The sequence below is a fragment of the Eurosta solidaginis genome, chromosome 1 (assembly GCF_040869045.1).
Source record: "Eurosta solidaginis isolate ZX-2024a chromosome 1, ASM4086904v1, whole genome shotgun sequence".
NCBI lineage: Eukaryota > Metazoa > Arthropoda > Insecta > Diptera > Tephritidae > Eurosta > Eurosta solidaginis.
In genome coordinates, this window is record NC_090319.1 from 252,047,378 (window position 1) to 252,068,363 (window position 20,986).

Here is a 20,986-nt window from a genome sequence, read left to right on the forward strand (position 1 = left end):
TTATCAAAGCCTGACCTTTTTTATTGTAGTTTAATTTCAACCCCTGAGCGAAGTTGACGCTCATTGGTTTAGTCAAGTCGTTTGATTTGGAAGTTAAATAAAAAATAAATGTTGCATTTTTCATATTCAATAAATTTATTTTTATTACACAGTTGAAATTTACGCATAGTATGTAAATAATTTTATTTTTCTAAAAATGTTTCTCTTTAATGCTTTAATTTGTTCTTTTTAGTTTTAGTCGCATCTCTTTATTTGTGTTTTGTATTTGTGTATATCTTTGTATGCAAGTATATTATATGTTTATCGCTTAGTATTTTTATTATTTTTGGTTATTTTCATAACAGCTTAAAATTCCCCAAAATTTTTTTCGAAATTGTTCGAACATTTTTAGACAGACGAACAGCGAACATGCATGACCGGCAAGTGCACCGTTGACGCATACATACTAACATCATAGTATGTATGTAGGTAGAAACAAGGTTAAACGTTTGAGTCTGAATTTTTCTGGGAAACGAGTGCTCCTAACTTGTTTTCAATTTTAAACCAGAGAAGTCTACACATGGAGTTACAAAAATAAAAATTTAGTGGCCGGTAGCCATGTTTCGATCCGACTAGCTCCGGATTCCAGTAGTGTGCGCCACCCACTGTGCTTTTACGTCTGTGTTACAAAAACCTAAGAATAATCTTTCAGGGTTGCATAAAACTGAACCACGTACCGCAGTCTTGGAGAACGGCTCGAGTAGTATTCATATCGAAAGCGGGAAAGGCCAGTCATCTGCACCCGAAAGACTACAGGCCTATAAGTTTGACATCTTTTCTACTCAAAACCCTAGAGGGATTAATAGATGTGTATATAAAATCAAAAATGAACGAGGAATTATTCTCTTCAGCACAACATGTTTATACCAAAGGCAAGTCAGTCGATACTGCATTGCATAGGGTGGTTATGAATATAGAGAAGGCCTTGGAACACCAGGAATATGCCCTAGGTGTTTTTCTGGACATTGCCGGGGCTTTAAACAATGTCCCGAAAAGAGGAATCATGGGCAGTCTCAACTCGATTGAAGTTCATCCAGCTTTAGCAAATTGGATCGGCTCCATGTTGAGCTGCAGAATGATCACATCGCAATGGGTTATGTGCGAGGCAACGAAATCTGTAAACAGAGGAACGCCACAGGGTTGGGTTTTATCACCAATGCTGTGGACGCTGGTTATAAACCAATCGCTTAGGCGTCTCGACGGAGGACCAGTCAAACTTACGGCATATACAGATGATGTCTCTGTCATCATAAGCGGCAGATGCCTAACAACACTTAGCTCTATGATGGATCAGGCACTTCGAGATGTACATGCCTGGGCATCTGGAGTCGGGTTAACCGCCAATGTGGAAAACCCGATCTAGTATTATTTACTATGAAGTATAAGGTCCCTAATTGCACTAAGCCTAAGCTTTGAGGGGTAACCCTGCAAGAAAAATATAGCACAAATTATCTACGAGTCATACTAGATAGTAAGTTGTCATGGAAAGCCTCCGCGGTACTCTATGCATGCAAGAGGATGCTAGCATGCACGTGGGGTGTATCACCCAAACTCTATCATTGGATATTTACGGCAATTGTCAAACCCATACTTTACTATGGGGTTCTTGTTTGGTGAACAGCCACACAAAAAAGTACGTATACCAACAAACTTGAGAGGGTATACAGAGTATCAATGATTAGCATAACGGGAGCCTTAAAAACTACCCCGACAGCAGCATTGCATGCCATTCTACACTCCCGCCTGCAGACCTTAAGGCCAAAAATATCGCGTTAGCGACAGCAACAACGCTTAAGGCCTCGGGGCAGCTTGAGTGCAGGCCTTATGCCATAGCAGTATAGCGCCATTTAATATCGGACAAACGGAATATATGGTCCCGTGCCTGAGCTTCGAAAGAGATATTGGGGCCACAATTGAGCCGGAGGGTTGGTGTCGGGGTGCAGAAATGGGAGAACATGCTTCACACGTCTATACGGATGGGTCCAAATTAATGGGATGGCTTGGGTCCGCTGTTTACTGTGTCGACCCAGAAATAAGTAGATCCTACAGGCTGCCAGATTACTGCAGCGTTTTTCAAGCGGAAATTATAGCAGTGAAGAAAGCAGCAGAAATTCTGGAGGAAACTTGCTTAAGCTGCAGTCGCGTCAATTTATATATTAATAGTCAGGCTGCGATTAAGACAATAATCTCACAAAGTACTTCATCAAGAAGTGTTCTGGAATGCAAAGAAGCATTGGAAAAACTTCGCTCAGGTCGGACCATACATCTTTACTGGGTTCCCCGAGGCCGATGAGTTGGCAAAGGAGGGTGCAACACTCGCTGAGTCGACGACAGACGTCCCAATCCATTTGGGAGAAATCAAAAGGAGACAGGAGTTGCATATGATCCATCAAGCAGGAAAGGCGTGGACAAAAGCGCGGGGCTGCAAAATTCCTAAGATGATGTGCAAAACCTACGATGTTAGACTCACAAATTGGCTCATATCTCTGAAGAGAGAAGACTTAAGGCTCACGATGGGCATACTGACTGGACACTGCCTTCTGACGTCACATACTTATAAGTTAGGCCTCGTCAGTAACAGCAAGTGTGAGCTGCAGGAAGAAACGGTTTGGCACGTTCTGTGTTATTGTCCTGCGCTTGTCAGGTCAAGGCTCCAGCTTTTAGGGGAGGCAGAGTTGCCAGATCTTGAGGCAGCAATTAAGCTGTGTCCTAGAAAGCTGCTATTATTTGCCAAGAGGACGGAGCTATTTTCTAACATGTGTCCTGGCACCTGATTGCGGTTCTTCCCTTTGGTCGTCAAACAAATTCTGGTAACACTATGGACACATTCAGTCTATGTGAGTTCTTTATTGACCGGCCAGTTCAACGTAAGCTAACCTTCGATATTAAATTTTTTAAACTTTAGGTTTAGTTTTAAAACAATTTTGAGAAATTAAAGTCGAAGTTCGGGTGAAACCGAACATTGCATACCCAGCTGTACACTTGAAATGCTGTTGTTGTTTGTTTTGTGTGCTTAATAGTGTTACAAGGCTGCGCAATAATACATATACATATGGTTCTATTCTGAACTAATTTTTCTTCGAGTTGTGGTTCCCGAAACATAGAAAATTGCTTAGTCATAAAAGGGGCGGTGCCACGCCCGTTTTTTAAAATTTGAATTTTTTCCTATTTATTGTTATAAATATACTTGAGAAATGAAATACCATTGATATAAAGCAAATGTTTGCAAAGATATAGCTTATTTTATTTGTCCACGACCCTTTTAAAAATCTTTTATATATAAGAGGGCTGGTCCTTAACCGATTTCGTTAATTTTTCTTCAAAGCATTCCTTATAGTAAAGACAACATCTCTGCCGAATTTTGTTAAGATACGTTCAACGATTTTTGATTTATGATTAATATTTGTAAAATTGATTTTATCACAAGTGGGCGGTGCCACGCCCATTTTAAAAAATTGTTTAAAATTTTTATAAAGTGTCAATATCAGTCCACACGTCAAATTTCAACATTCTGGGTGTATTATTTAATAAATAATCAGGTTTTTTGTGTTTTCCAAAATGTTATATATATAAAAAGTGGGCGTGGTTATGATCCGATTTCGCTCATTTTCAATACCAATCTATTCTGGGTCCAGATAAGCTCGTGTACCAAATTTGGCTAACTGAATGTTTTTAGCGACCTTTTTATATGTAAATATATTGAACTTTAGCTGGCTCGAGGTCAATAAAACTACGTTGAATAAAACCACAGTTTTAGATATCTCAATATTTACTCAAGTTATCGTGTTAACGGACAGACGGACGGACGGACGAACGGACGGACGAACGGACGGACATGGCTCAATCAAAATTTTTTTCGATACTGATGATTTTGATATATGGAGGTCTATATATATCTCGATTCCTTTATACCTGTACAACCAACCGTTACCCAATCACAGTTATAATACCCTGTGTACAAGTACAGCTGGGTATAAAAACATAGTAGTAGATTAAGAGGTTTCCAAATTAGGTCCAAAGAAGTTGAAAAATTGCTTTAACCGATTAATGGATTAAAATTTAGGCTCAAACTTTCAACCGTGTAGTAATTTTTTGCATGCATAAATATGTGCGTTATATTGTAATATAAGAATTTGAGCATTGGAATTTTGTTATTGTAGGTATAAAAAAAAATTGTAAAATTGTAGGTAATAAAAAAAGCGTACATTTAACATTTACTAAATTTTCTTAAGTTTGTTGAGCAATTTCTGTTCCATACACATACGTTAGCTTAATTCACAAAGGCGCTAACCCACTTTAAAATTTTACAGGAGAAAAAAACATTTTATTTTCTAGTTGACTGATATGGTTATTTAAAAGTGGCATAACATCGTTTATTATTGGTCCTAAGAGTTTCATATTTAAACTGGGACGGTGTTTCAATATATACACCAAAATCTGTGAAAAACGCATTTTCGAAAATTTTCTTGGTTGGAGCCTTTGTGAATCAAGGTACCGATATGCATATATTAATGCAGACGCATGTATGTAGCAATTTCATCCATGTACAACATTTTATATGCATGATGTACCTAGATTTTTGTAAATTGTACTTTCGAATACAGTCGAATATCTGCATGTATGTAAAAATAACTGTATATATACTGATATGGTTCGAAGTGTTGAGCTTTCCATCAATATTCTCCTTATATGAAGAAAAATCCTTTTCCATATAAACTTGGGCGCTGACTTAAATTTTTTTTGTAAATTTGTCAAGAGTTTGGAGTTTTTCTATATAGGTAATGATTTGCATATATTGAGGATGTTACGAAGTTTCGATTTTTGAATTTTTTGACTGATTTTGTCCAATTTCGGTTTGTATTGTTTTGAATCATATATACCGCAAGTTAGAGCTATATCGATAGTTTTAAAATAGTTTTTAGTATGCAGATTTTGCGCTCTGTAACATATGTATGCCTTGAATATAGTAGTAGTATATATTTTCTGGGAAAATAAATAATAACCCAAAACAAAAACAAATACTAAAAAAAACTAACTCTATTGTATAATGCTACGTTTCCATTAAACCCGAATTCTGTGTTTGGAACTTTTTAATGCAAAATATCTCTTGACACAAATGCAATTTTCGATTCGATTTCGGATTGTTGATACGAAAGTGGGTACATGCCACATTCATGCTTTTTCAACAGCAGTTATTCTCACTCTAAATCGTGCTTGATTGGTGTTACATGGTGAAAACTCGCCAAATTGTGTATCTGGACTAGCATAAAAGTCACCAATAATAAAGATTACAAACTTGGGGTTTGTCTCCTTTATAGATTAAATATTTGCTAAGTGCTTAACTTTATCTACACTTAGAAAATGTTTGCGCTTAAAATTTGTGCTCGCGCCAAACGGCTCTTCCATCTAACGCGGCCGCTACAACCATCACTACAATCTACGTAGAATGGATAGTAGCAATGCCGAGCACCAGCTTTTACCCCCGTCCCTCCCCTCCCTTTCCGACACTCTTAATGACGCATGAAGGAGTCATAAACTCCTTGTCCCCCACACCGTGTGTTCCGTATGCCAGCTCAGAGTATTTACGATCGCGGCATCGGCCTAATATAGTTCATGCCTTGGCCTATGCCACCTTCATAGATGCTCTGGGCTTACAAACGGAAATCGTCCGACCGGCACATTCGTTGCACCTTGCTGCCAAAACGCTATTACCAACTCATTGACATAAGGCACACCAGCAGCAATCGGACAGCACACTCGACAAAGCCTATATCCTTCAAGGCGCCTTCATCCATCTCCGACTCCCAGAGTGACGACTGCCCCCCTATGCACTTCAGAATTCTGCAACTTAGTTGTAACGGTTTAACTGGTAAGATCGCGGAGATAGTTGACTACATGAATAAAAATAATATCCGTATTGCCGCAATTCAAGAAACAAAGCTAACTACCAGATCGGACCTCCGAACTTGCGATGGCTACAACATTCATAGGCAATATCGCACAAGGGGTAATGGTAGTGGCCTTGCCTTTATCACTCATCACACCGTGCAATATAGTCTATTTGAACCTAACATCAGCCGCAGGGATAATACCTTAGAAAGTCAAGGCATAACAATCCGGTCAGGCGATGTTGACCTAGAAATAATTAACATCTATATTCCCCCTTCCACCTGCTGTCCAAGTGGCTATCGCCCTGATATCAGTACGCTACTCTGTGGCGAAAACCGTCTTATCCTTGGCGCTCACCACGATCTCTGGCATTCTAGCTTGCCAGTCGACAGCAGAGGCAGGCAGCTAGCAGAGCAAATAGACAATACGACTTTCTGCACGGCAAACGGTGATGCCCCCATCAGAATTGCAGTTATTTGCCACAGCTCACCTGACATCTCAATCGTCAGTGCAGGGCTCATAAATTGCGCTGAATGGCAACCGATCCTTACTTTAGCTTCTGATCACCTGCCCATACTCCTTCCAATTAAGCGACCTGCCAATTTTATCACCTCTGAAAAGCGGACTTTCATTAATTTTAAAAAAGCCAATTGGGAAGATTACACAACCTTTACAGACCAATCTTTTGCTGCCTTCCCGTTCCGACCGATGTCTGGCAGGGCGAGCGTGCGTTCCACAAGGTCATCGCTTCAGCTTCATCCCGGCCGGTAGAATACCTGAAATCGTACCGCATTTCCCGGCCGAAGCCGCAAATTTAGCAAGAGAACGTGACCTTGCGAGACATCTCAGCCCTAGAGACGGCTCATGCGGCTGGTAAATGAACATAAACGAACCAAATGGAAGGAGTATCTAAAGAACTGCAACCTCTCTGCGGGTGTTGATAAATTGTGCTCTACCCTCAAATCCTTGTCTAATCCCACTAAACACAATGATAAAGTATCTATAGCCTTAGGTGATAAAACTTTATCTGATTCGAAGAAATGCGTGAGCGGCTTTTGCCGACAATTTATAATGCATTCTTCTGTAGACAAAGCCAGACGTCGTGCTAATAGACGAGCCCATAACCATAAACACGACGTCCCACCCATTACCATCACATCCACAGAGGTTGAAACAGCCATCCGTAAGGCCAGGCCCTCCAGGTCGATATGCCAAGACGGAATAGCCATGCCAATGCTTAAACACCTTGGCGATGAGGGAATAAAATACGTAACACACGTTTTCAACCTGTCCCTGGAATCCTTCGTCATTCCCAAAAAATGAAAAATGGCAAGAATAATCCCGCTACTAAAGCCTGGCAAACCAGCCAACGAAGGCGAGTCTTATCGACCGATATCACTCCTTTCGGCAGTAGCTAAGACATTGGAAACCGTTTTGCTCCCTCATTTCATGGCAAATCTTCGCCACTCAGATTAATTACGGATTAAATCAGCAAAAACTCCATCATAGGAGGGTACTCGTGGCACTTGACCTGTCAAAAACTTTTGACACAGTCAATCACAGCACGCTACTCCAAGACATAGAAGGCTCACACTTTCCTACTTGTTTAAAAAAATGGACCGCTAATTATCTGAGTGGTCGGCAGGCCTCGGTTGAATTTACGAACGAAACCTCTAAGCCTAGAAAAACTAAACAGGGTGTTCCACAGGGTGGTGTCCTATCCCCGCTCCTGTTTAATTTTTACATATCGAAACTCCCTTCCTCACCAGAAGGAGTGACAATCATTTCCTGACGACTGCACGATTATGTCTACAGGAGCTGGCCCTTCAGTTGATGAATTAGTTTCTAAAACAAACAGCTATCTCCCCGATCTTTCCGGTTTCTTCACCTCACGCAACTTGGCATTATCACCGACAAAATCCACGGCCACCCTGTTTACGACGTGGAAAGAACAGACGTCGCAAATGTTGGACGTACGCGTCGATGGTGTCACACTACCGACTGTCAATCACCCAAAGATCTTAGGGATAACGTTCGATAATACTCTAACCTTCAAGGCTCATGCCACCGAGATTGTTTCTAAAGTACGAAGTCCCAACAAAATCCTCAAGTCGCTTGCCGGCAGCACATGGGGAAAAGATAAAGAAACACTGCTAACCACGTACAAAGCAATTGGCCGACCGCTCGTGAGCTACGCGTCACCAGTCTGATCGCCTGGTCTTAAAAATACACACAGGAAAAGGCTACAGGCCAGTCAAAATGCTGCAATCAGAACTGCCACCGGATGTCTCCTTACGACTCCCGCACACAATCTACATAGTGCGGCTAAATAGCTCAATATTAAAGAGCACAATTAAATGCAGAACAAACAGTTCTTGCTTAACCAGGATATCCTAGCAAACAACTGCTTGACTAAGCACCGCCTCCACGGGGATTAAGGAACATCTAAAACACTATGACGAGATCCGGCAGCCGCCAACACAGCCGTTTGATCCAGGCAAGCATAAGCAGGCCCTTAGCCAAATCTATACAGAATCGGTAAACGCCTTTGTCAGTACGCGCCCGGTAAACCCCGTTATTAATACGCAATACGAGTCACCCTGGCTCAAATTCGTTCTGGATACTGTAACAGGTTAAACTAGCACTTGTCCAGAATCAAGCCCGACATACGTAATGTATGTCCTGCATGTGATGTGTCCCCACATGACACCAACCATCTTTTCAATTGTAATGTGGGACCTATTTGTGTTGCCACTATTTCTCCAGTAGTAGTGTACTATGTGTCATTGTCGATGATTTTTAGAAAACAAATAAAGCTGTTTTTAATTTTAATAAGAAATAATCTTTTCGATTTACATATGTGTGGTCGTAAGCAATAAGCGCTCGAGTCCCATGTAAAAGTATAGGACTATTATTGCATGTGACTACAGATATATAGGTGTGTGTGCACATGTAAGTAGTCAGTTTTTCGTGTTATGTGTGTTTTTTTTATATCATTTCACAACGCAAATTAATATTGGACAGCAAGACATTTCGTTTGGTTTATTGTTATCTATATCATCATTCAATTGGCGCTTAAACGCCTAGGAAATTTTGCCCGTTGTTGTAAATGTACCTATACTTATTTATTTTATCGGACAAATGTGACTACTTCGTAATTAATGAGGAATGTGTTTGATAATTTTATCCGACAAGTAATGGTATTCATTTTGTATGAAACCTTACAAAACTGACACTGGATATTTTCCTTAGTATAAAAACATATAGTATATAGCCATATAAACTTACGCACGTATGTATTTTTTTAATAAATAAGCAACAGATATCTGTACATACAAATATGCATACTATTTAATACACCTAAAATTAACATTAAATTTTTTGTATAACATCCAAGTCCTTGAAGATAAAAGGCTTTACATTCAACTCATTTATGCAATCCCATATACACCTCTACAAATGTACATATTTACGTACGTTACAAGTTTACATAGGTATATGTAGTTGGGGTGTTCACAATTTCATTTGTATTGGACGGCTTAACACTATTTGGTTGCAATTACAATTGGTAGTTGTTTACCTTCTAAAAAAATTATGCGTGAAAAATTGTATAAGTAAAATTTTACAATATTATGTCCTTTGTGTTTTAAGCAAAATTTTATTAACATTTAAATGCTTGGAAATTTTAAACATATTTTCAAAACAGTAATGAGAAAACGTCAGTTTACAATGACAAACGAAATTGATAACGAGCACAAAGCAGCCTTAAAATTTTAACAGGCATACTTATAGGTCCACTGCATACTAATTCGCCACATGCGCAAATTGGGTATGTGGTCTACAAGCCTCCGTCAGTTGTGCGACAACGAGGATGAGTTCCGCAGTCTCCGACATACTTCTCGAATGCGATACAGTCGCGAGAAGAATAGGATCTAAGGATCTTTGGATACACTCTCTAAAGCCAAGCACCATTCTGGATTTCCTAAGGGAACTCAGTTTAGAAGAGATGATGTGAAGAAAAAGACAGCAAATAGAATAAGTCGCAGTGCATAGCCTCACAGCAGCAGGCGGATTTGAGGAAATAACTTTTTTTTGTTAAAAAATTAGGAAAAGTAAGTGCCCTGTAGGAAAAACAGTACCTACTGATACGAAAAACCAGTTTCACTCAAATGATAAACATGATTTTGTCAAATTATTTGTAAACATTTTAACAAAACACGGGCCCAATGAGTACGCATGGTCACTAGTAAACCATTCATTCCAAGGACTCACCATTCCAGAGCTATTGTGATATAAAAATAGATTTCGATCAAGGATTGTATAACACCATGCAAAGAATTGGTGCATTTTGGGTGTCAGCATTCACAGCAAAAAAAAAATGTCAGCTTACAAATCAACAAGTGCTCATTTGGACTGGGTAGGCAATTAAAAAGTAAAGTGCTCTCTCGACGAACAAAAATCATGCTCTACAAGTCGCTCATCATACCAGTCCCGATGTATGCCTAGGAATCATGGACGGTGTCGAGAGTAGATGAAATGGCTCTTCGAATGTTTGATAGAAAAGTGGTCCTAAGATTTATGGTCCTGTCCGTGATGTCGACAGAGGTACGATGATGAGCTGTTTGCGCTTTACGCAGATATAACGATAATGCAGCGAATTAAAACCCAAAGACTTCGCTGGCTAGGTCATGTTATGCGAATGGGCGAAAATGCTCTTGCCAAGAAAGTATTTCAGTTTGGAAGCAGAGGAAGGAGGAAATCTCCACTGAGTTGGGAGTAGCAGGTGGATGAAGACTTTACCTCCATTGGTGTTCCCAATTGGCTTCAGTTATCGCGAAACAGCTATAGCTGACGTGACTTGTTACTAATCGGAAAAAATCACTTAAGACCTTGGCAAAGTTGACATAGTCAAGCTGTCTTACGGTGTCTTCTTTTCAAAAAAAAAAGTTGCCCTCATGTTGCACTCTTAAATTATAACTTTTGAACTAGATCACCTGGGGCTATGCATAATGGCTCTATTTGTAGGTAATGGCACCCTTTTCCTTATTCATTGAAAAATATTTTGTTAAAGGAACACAAAATCTCACGAGAGGGCGAAGAAGAATCAACAGAGCGATATTATTATCAGAAAAGAAAACGCCATTAGTCATCATATATATATTTTTACTTAACTATATCGATTGGCATCGGTTATTGGTGCCTTAATATAAAAAATGTCGGACCCGGCTCTCTGATTTGAATGTTATGTGCTGCATAGATAGTGCATTATAATCATAAATTGTCACTAAGGATGGTTTTACGATGTTACCACCTATTTGAATTTTTATCATTAAATTAGGTATGCCAATGTGGGTATCAAACGAACAGTATTTTACGTGGTATTTCAAGAAAAATATTTCCAAGTGGATTTGCCATCTAGGCTTAATCACTATTCCAATTATATTAACTTCTTTAAATACCAGCTTCTAGCTCATGAATGGCTCAACCGATTTGGATGACATTCTATTCCAACATTCAATAACTTTCTGCTCATCGGGTGCCACTGAGAGTGGTTTTACGAGGTTGTCATTTACTGATTTTTTCTAGAACTAAATAAGCTATTTTTGCACAGAGTTGCCATCTAGGGCAACTATTATAGCTTCATTCACAAAGACCCCAACTGCCTTTTTTCTAAATATTGCTTAGTTACTGAAAAACAACAAATTTTTTGGCGCAGCCACAATTGCCTCCCAAAGCTTTAAGTTTCCTCAAGGTAAAGTTATGTTTTATCAGGTCAATTAACGTCTGTCTATTATACATTTACGATTTCTCATTACAGATTTGAAAAGGTGTAGTTGCAGCATACAACATATATTTTATTTATTATTGCGTAAATTTGTAGGAATCTACGCATGTAGTACTTAAATAGGCTAATAAATCTTTGTTATTGGTATATTCGTTTCTTTATAATATGGCGGCGCTTTTTATAACTACTTACTATCTTAATTTGTCAACTACTACTACTATAAGGATGCCAACAAGCAAAGATATTCGGTGAATTTTGCTTGTAAAGCCCCAACATCGCTGCACTGAATACTGTTTGTTGTTGCAGATCGTTGTACGTTTTGTAGCCCCACGACAGCGCTCTCTCAGTCATGTTTTAAACGTTTTGCAGAATTTCCCGCAACAGAAGTTGTAATATCATTAATATTAGCTGAATTATTTTGGTGTTGCTGTTGTTGCTGCTGCTGTTCATGATTATCACTAATAAATTCCAACTGGTAATCAAATTCAAAATCGGCATCCTTGTGCTTTAATAAAATAAAATAAACAAAATTGAAATATACCAAACAATACCTCATACCATTCGATCGCATATAACTGCAATTGCCGTTTTTTGTTGAGCTTCAGCAATTTTGTGCTCGACCAAATAAAACATATATTCATCATATAATAAACGTATTAAATGAAAGCTACCAAAACTAGAGGCAGATCGTAATGTCAGGTCACGTATTACCATCGAGCTGTAAAAACTCCATTTGAGTAGAAATTGACGCGCTGCTTTTGCGTAGCTTGGTTTGCCACGATATTCCTGTAAGGCAGAATCAACAACCAATTGTAACCACGATGCCCATTGTTCAAGGGAACTTTGTTGCTGTAGTGCTGCTTTGAAATCATTCTCCAAACGTTGCACCACAGCTGTCTCACACTGACATACCCAAGCGGCTTGATCCTATAAAAAAATTTGAATGAAAGCAAAGTGAGTGGAGTAAAGAACTTATTTATAACTCCCCTACTGCGAGTGTCGATCGGAATAGAATAGACTATTTCGACTGCTGGGTGGAATATCACCCTATCTCGGTTGCCGCTTCCAATATGATATGAGATAGGGATCTCAGCGTTTAAATAAGGCCCTATTTCAGAGTTTGTTTCAAAAACGGCCTATCTCAGAGTTCGGTTGAAGAACGCCCTATCTCAGATTTCAATACATTTTGACATAAGCTGGGGTGTTTATGAAAAAAATTCTGAGATAGGGCGTTCTTCAACCATATTTAAATCAGGTATCCCTGGGCAAATATCTTCAGGTCTCAGAAATAGTCTACCATTGCAAATATCGATTTATAATATTGTAAGGAATAAATATATTTTAAGAATCTTTTTCTTTGTAATAATTTTGTTGAAATACGACATAAAACACTTTCCCTTTTACTACCCATATTTGCACAAATAATTTAATTAAAAAATTTTCTAAATAGGGGTGACATCGTAAAACACCACTCAGTGGCAGTACTTAGACAGGCAGTCAGGGAATGTGAGACACATTTTCATTGTCTGGCGCCTTCGCGATAACTAGCAAAAACTGGGAGCGCCAACGGAGGCCAAGTCTTTCTCCACCTGCCTGTTGTTGTTGTATTAACGATGAAGACACTCCCCGAAGGTTTTGGGGAGTGTTATCGATGTTGATGGTCCTTTGCTGGTTATAGATCCGGTACATTACGGTAATAAGCACCACTAAACCTTCTAGGCCATCCTGTGGTTCCATGAGGAAGTTGGGGTAGCCAGAGCCTCGACCGCTAAATATGTGTATAGCACATGCATATTTGCAAGATGACTCCTTAAGCCCCTAGGCGGTGTTGGTTCATCAATCAGATGTCTGTTGGGATGCCCAGGCTTCTGGGTATTCAACAGGAACTATTTGGTTAGCATCTCATTTCTCTCCCTGATGAGGAGCATTTTCGCCTCATTATGTAGATGGTGTTCTGGGGACATAAGAAGACAGACCGTGGCGGTTCTGAGAGCAGTATTTTGGCAGGCCTGTAGCTTCTTCCAGTGAGTAGTTTTTAGGTTTGGCGACCATATAGGGGATGCGTAGCTTGCAATCGGGTGGCCAATTGCTTTGTATGTGGTAATGAGCGTTTCTTTGTCTTTTCCCCAAGTACTGCCAGCAAGAAATTTGAGGATTTTATTACGGCTCTGGATTTTCGGTACAATTGCGGCTGCATGCTCACCAAAATGTAGATCCTGATCAAACGTCACTCCCAAGATTTTGGGGTGTAGGACAGTCGGTAGCGTAGTGCCATCGACGTAGATGTTCAAAATGGTCGGTCCATGTTGAAGGTAGCGGAGGATTTAGTCGGTGATAATGCCAGGTTTCTCGAAGCGAAAAAACTGGAGAGATCAGGGAGGTAGCCGTTTATTCTGTTGCAAAGCTCATCGATCTGTGGGCCAGGGCTTGCCGCCATTATTGTGCAGTCATCGGCGTGGGAAACTATAGTGACTCCTTCTGGTGGCGAAGGTAGCTTTGATATGTAGAAGTTAAACAAAAGTGGGGATAGGACACCACCCTGTGGCACCCCTTGTTTAATTCTTCTTGTTTCGTTTCTAAATTGCACCGATGCCTGCCGACCACCCAGATAATTTGCGGTCCACCTTTTAAGACATGCGGGAAGGGCAGTAACGTGCCATGGCTGACCGTATCAAAAGCTTTTGATATGTCTAGCGCAACGAGTACTGTTCTATGGTGGGGGTTTTGATTTAAACCGCAATTTATGTGGGTGCTAATGGCATTTAGCGCGGTGGTGGTGCTATGGAGAGAAATAGGGGAGCAAAATGGCTTCAAGCGTCTTGGGTACTGGCGATAGGAGAGATATTGGGCGATATGACTCTATGTTAGCTGGTTTCCCAGGCTTTAGTAGCGGGACCACCTTGGCCATTTTCCATTTTTTGGGAATGACAAAAGTGGAAAGAGACAGGTTGAAGACATGTGCTAAATATTTGAAACACTCTTTCTCTAGGCTTTTAAGCATCGGCATGGCTATGCCATCTGGGCCCACTGCTTTGGATGGTTTAGCATGACCGATGGCATTCTCAACCTCTTTGGCGGTGATGGTCGACACCGTCCATGATTCTGAGCCATACATCAGGACAGGTATGATGAGCGATTTGTAGAGTGTGATTTTTGTTCGCCGTGAGAGGACTTAACATTTCCATTGCCAAATCAGTCCGAGGTAACACTTGTTGAAAAGAGATATTCTGCGTTTGATTTCTTAGTTGACTTTGTTTTCACTGCTAATTCTGCTTACCAGATAGACGAATTCCTTGACAGTCATTAAAGCAGGCTGAATCCGCGGTATTTAGTGCAGTTGTGGATTGGGCAGATCATACTTAAATTCCAATCAGATATCTACCAACTCATGGTCCTATTCGAACAGCTCGACGCGTATTCCTTCGCTGGGATGTGCCATCCTCGCCTCGTCATTTAATGACTGCAAGTGAAAGTATTCGGGTTATTAGAGCGCAAATTATGTGGGGAAATATATCCTAACCCATAAAATGGGATATGTTTCGGCAATTTTTCCATCTACACACTGTTCAGAAATCAATTTCAGGCAGGCGGTTCTTTTGCGGGAATCTTAGATTTGCGACCGCTTTTCCTCCCTCCTTGTGTGTAGCCTTTCTCCGACAAATGTTCTTCGCCTTTCTCACATGTTCTGGCCATGTCAAAACGGCCCTCACAGTTTGCTTACAGTCACAAGTCAAATGGTATTGAAAGTACATCCAGCCATAATATGACGAGCATCACAATGATATTAGCCTCTCGGCGTACTATGCGAACATCACAGGGCGGTATCATTATCACAACATAAATTATAATTGTGTGTTGCAGATCTACTTGTTAGTTGTATTGTATCGAACATTGGTTCGAAAAGTTCGTCACGACCAATGCTCAGTGCAACAACATAAAAATATACTTAGCGTCGATGTGCTCTGACGAACCAACAAAGTTAATTGCTTGTGAGCGGGCGAGCGTAACTTAAAAGCCCAGGTAAGGCAATCACTAACACACCCACTTGATATTGTACAATTGTAGGTACACATATAGGTATATATATGTAGATTGGAATTAGTGAGCATGCACTAATACTTGGAAAACCCGCACATGCGCACAACGAAGGTGGCGCTCAACTAGTGGAACAGAGAACTACCAGATGATGTTAAGGCACAAATCATACATACATATCATGCAGAAAATCCAATGATGCAAGCTATCGCACTACCAGTATGAATGCTATGCCAAACTAGTCTTCATCTGTCCTTTTTTTGGCCTTTTTTTTACAAGAAACTGGTAGATTTTTTTTGCTGTATTCGAGGTATAGCAGATTTCGATCATACAATAACAGTCCCAAACCGGATCGGATTACCAAGAACAATCTCTGTCCGTATTTAAGATGAGATAGCCTATATACGCCAGGGGAAAGAGGGCGAAGCACCCGACAGAAAAAATTACCAAGTTCGAACCCTAAGAGGAGGATATGGGGAAATATAAAATTTTAGCTTTGGTTGTTTTCTACTCAACGATCGACAGTTACGTAGATGATTTGTTTATGGTTGACGCAAATTTTCAATGAACTTTTTGTACCAGTACGAATTTATGCTGGTATATTCCTGTTTTTTTTTGTGAAGCACATTTGGATGGCGTGATCCATGACGGTATTTCTCATCTCTCGATTCAAGTAAAGAAGCCACTGTCTGATATGACTGTACAAACGTATAATAAGAAGAAAAGAAAATAAGATCAATGTCTAACGGGAAGATTAGGCGATGATGCCGTTTGACCTATACCTAAGGAGAGAAGATATGGAAAAAGGGAAAACTAAGAGGCCAATGAGCCCACCTAACTTTAGAAAAAGTGAAACGAAACATAAGAAGAAAATTTGAATAAAATCATCACGCGGGTGAAGGATCAACCGCAACATATATCAACTCTCCAATGCCGAGATTCCTAACAAACGTCGAGATGGTCAACATATTGCTTTCCCGAAAATTTAGAACTTTCAAATTAATTACAGCACTAGCAGACATGGTCGCTAGACATGATACATCGAACTTACAACATTCTCATCATCGTCGCTGAGCTCACCGTCGCATCGATGGAGACCAAGTAAGTAGAAAGAAAAACAAGTTATAATTCAATTACATACATATTGTATTTTTTTATAGTAGAAACATTTGTCGACATGTTAGATTAGGCAAATATATCATTCTATGGGTAATAATTAGGTGAAAATATCCCTTTTTGCCCTGACATTTTGAACCGCGGTTTAAAATCTAAGTTTGATTGCGTTTGATCATAAAGTTAACACACTCACAACCTGTTTCATTTACCTGTGGGCGAGTTCGTGTCTTTAGTCGTTGCGTATGCTTATTTTATTTTAGCACCAAAATCGAGTTGATAACTCAAAACATTGCCCATATATTGAGGGAATTTGCAAATAATAAGATTTCCCAAAGAAATTTACGAATGTTTGAAATTAAAATTTATATAAGTATATATAAAGCTATTATTATAAACGGACCAAACCATCGAGAGCTCGTATATTCGAATATTAAATATATCGATTAATTATATGTCTTTTAATTTTAGGAAGTAATTGGCTTTTGAATAAATTGATAAAAATACCTAAATACTGAGAATAGGATGGATTAATTTTTTTTTTGTTATATTCTTACCTTCAAATTACTTGATCTAATAATGTTAGTTATTACTATTACTTCAATAAATGTAAGAAATCTTTGTAGTGTAAACTAAAAATGGATTCCTGATTCATTTATCCTGATGACGAAATGTAGGGAAAGGTTAGTATACCAGGTTTAAATGTTCTCTTGGGTTAATGTACGTAAAGTCAGGATACATTAACAGGTTGGGTGGGTAAAGACGAGGAGGGAAAATGCCATCTTTCCAATCCTTCCGTCGCTGGTTGCAATGAACCTTTTTGATTCCGCTGTTGTAATAAATTATTTTTGTTTCGCTGCTTGAATTTCGCAGATTTTTTTTTTTTTTTTGATTTTTATCTCCGTTCATGAGGTAAGTAGTGTTAAATATCCTGCATACAAATTTTGTTTCGTACGAATTTCGCTGTATGTGACCGAGACAAGCCCACTCTCATTTCCCTGAGCCAGACCGTAGCATAGCAAGGTATGCCGCCCCGTCTCGGAAGCATGCGCCTGACCCTTTTCATTAGTAAACGGCAACATTCGGGAGAAGTTCGTTACAATAACCAGATAACTCGGCTGCATGTTAAATTGCAGGAAGATTACTTCACAATGGGGATTGTATGAGGCCACGAAATTAGTGGACAGGGACACGCAGCAGGGCGAGGTGTTATCACCTCTGGTGGATCGCTGGTGATCAACCAACTGCTGAGGCAGTTCGATAAGGGAGCCGTCAAACTTACGGCTTACACAGATGACGTTGCAATTGTTACAAGTGGAAAGTGCCTTAGCTCTTTGATAGATCGGGCGCTTCGAGATTTCCATACCTGGGCATCTAATGACGGGTTGACAGCCAACGCAGAGAAGACGGATATGGTATTGTTTACTAGGTCCCAAATTGGACCAGGCCTAAGTTAGCAGGGGTGATCCTGCAGGAGAAACCTTCAAAAAATTAGAGGGTATGCAGGCTATCAATGCTTAGCATTACGGGAGCCCTGAAAACAACCCGACGGCTGCACTTAATGTCATTCTACACATTCCACCTGTAGACCTGGTGGCAGAGAACATAGCGTTAACAACGAAGCTCAGTGCCTCAGGACAGCTTGAGCGCAGACCATACGATTATAGTAGTATCATCAATTACAGGACAAAAAGACTACCTGATTCCATATCTGTGCTTCGAAGGGGTTCTAAGAGACACAATAGAGGTGGATGGTTAGCGCAAGAGTGCCCTAATGGCGAGGTGGTAAACTTGTGCACTGACGGCCCCAAAATAGTGGAAGGAGTGAGGTCTGCGGTATACTGTGCTGATGCGGAAATAAACAGATCCTACAAGCTGCCACATCACTGTAGCGGTTTTCAGGCCGAAGTAGTAGCCGTAACTAAAGCAGTAGAAACTCTGGAAGAACATAGCTTAGACTTTAGAAAATAGCTTAAAGCCGTGTTAACTTTTATATTGACAGCCAAGCAGCAATTAAGGTAATAATCTCGCATAGCACAGCATTTTAAAGTGTATTAGAGAGTGGGCAATCCCTGGAAAGAATGGGGACAGGAAGAAGCATACATCTATATTAGGTCCCAGGGCTTATGGAAATAGATGGGAATGAAAAAGCGGATAACCTAGCTAAAAAGTGAAAATCCCTCGAAATTTGTTCCGTAGACGTTTGGGGACATTAAGAGAAGACGAGAGGTGCATATGATCCACTAAGCTGGAAAGGCGTGGACCCAAGCGCGAGTTGAAGAGAATGTGTAGGTCTTACAGCCTTAGACTAACAAAGTTACTCCTATCATTAAAAAGAGGGGACTGTAGTCATGACGGATTTTCCGACTGGACACTGCCTTTGGGCATCATTAGGAGAGATACAGATCAGATCTAGAAGCGGCAAGTGGTATATGTCCTAGAAAGTTTTAGCATTTGCAAAGACGACGGAGCTTTTTATAACATAGTTCCTGGTTTTGATAGGGGGTTTCAGTTTGGTCATTAAACAAGTCTGGTAAGACTACGAATTCATTCAGTCTACATGAGGTTCTCATGGACCGAGCATTTCAACCTCTCCTATTTTTTTTATATAACAACAACTTTCCTGTAGTTGACGAATGACGCAAAGCTAGACGATAAACGACCATGCTCCTGAGCGGGTTAGGGGGCTCAGAATATACCCGCGGTAGGTATGCCTGTCGTAAGAGGCGACTAAAATACCAAATTGATTCAAGGGGTTGTGTAGCGCAACTTTCAAGGGGTTGCCAGCCCTATATAACTTCTCCAACCCAATTGTAATTTCATGAGCAGCCGAGGCTGTGGCGACCTCAAACTCCTCATGGATCTAGGGGGTGGGAGGGCGCAATGGCCTAGAAGGTTTCATGTGTTCATACCAAATCGTTTCCGATATGGTCGGGCTAGTACCTTAATAGTACTTGTTACCGGAACGTACCGGATCTGCACCCGGCAAAGGAGCATCGACATCGATAACATTCCCCAAGACCACCGGGGAGTGTCCTTATCGCTACAACAACAACATAAACGACAACGTAAGCTTCACAGTACTATTAGTAGACGATATCGCCACACGAACGCAGGTACCGTTCGTTAAGTGTCTCGTTTGTCAAACATTATGAGAATGTAAGTGTTTAATAATATCCCGACAAAAATGTGCAATAAATCCGCGAAGGGGCATTTTTCAAAAATGCAAACTTCCTACAAAACCCTATTTTGCTTCAGAGCCTTAGGTGCCACCAATATAATAGAAATATTTTCTTCAGTTGGCTCATCGGAAAATCGAGTCAAAATATAAACAAGTAAGGAAGGCTAAGTTCGGGTGTAACCGAACAATACATACTCAGCTGAGAGCTTTGGAGCAAAATGAGGGAAAATAGCCATTTAGCAAAATGAACCTAGGGTAACCTTGGAATGTGTTTGTATGACATTGGTTTGAAATGGAAGGTATTAAAGAGTATTTTGAAAGGGAGTGCGCCATAGTTCTATAGGGGGACGCAATTTCAGGATATCGCCATAAAGGTGGACCAGGGGTGACTCTAGAATGTGTGTTGTACGATATGGGTATAAAATGAAAGTTGTTAATGATTATTTAAAACGTAGTGGGCCTTAGTTCTATAGGTGGACGCTTTTGCGAGATATCGCCATAAAGGTGGAACAGGGGTGACTCTAGAATGCGTTTGTACGATATTAAAGGTATTAATGAGGGTTTTAAAAGGGAGTGGCCCTTAGTTGTATATGTGAAGGCGTTTTCGAGATATCGACCAAAATATGGACCAGGGTGACCCAGAACATCATGTCGGGTACCGCTAATTTATTAATATATGTAATACCACGAACAGTATTCCTGCCAATATTCCAAGGGCTTCTGATTTCGCCCTGCAGATCCAATTACCATGTTTCATCTCTTTTTTCATATTTGGTAAAGTTGGAAAATTTTCATTTTTCGTAATTTTCGATATCGCAAAAGTCGGCGTGGTCATAGTCGGATTTCGGCCATATTTTATACCAAGATAAAGTGAGTTCAGATAAGTACGTGAACTAAGTTTAGTTAAGATATATCGATTTTTGCTCAAGTTATCGTGTTAACGG

General features: G+C 40.1%; 1 protein-coding gene across 1 annotated transcript in view; it reads right to left on the reverse strand.

Moving 5' to 3' along the window:
• Positions 1-8,740: 8,740 nt before the first annotated feature.
• Positions 8,741-20,986, reverse strand: part of Rfx (regulatory transcription factor Rfx) — a 206,328-nt gene continuing 194,082 nt past the window's right edge. The window contains exons 11-12 of the mRNA XM_067760363.1: positions 12,272-12,640; positions 8,741-12,218 (exon numbers count right to left, since the gene is read on the reverse strand). Coding sequence (XP_067616464.1) covers positions 12,057-12,218; positions 12,272-12,640 — 531 coding nt within the window. The 3' untranslated portion in view covers positions 8,741-12,056. The remainder of the gene's footprint in view (positions 12,219-12,271; positions 12,641-20,986) is intronic.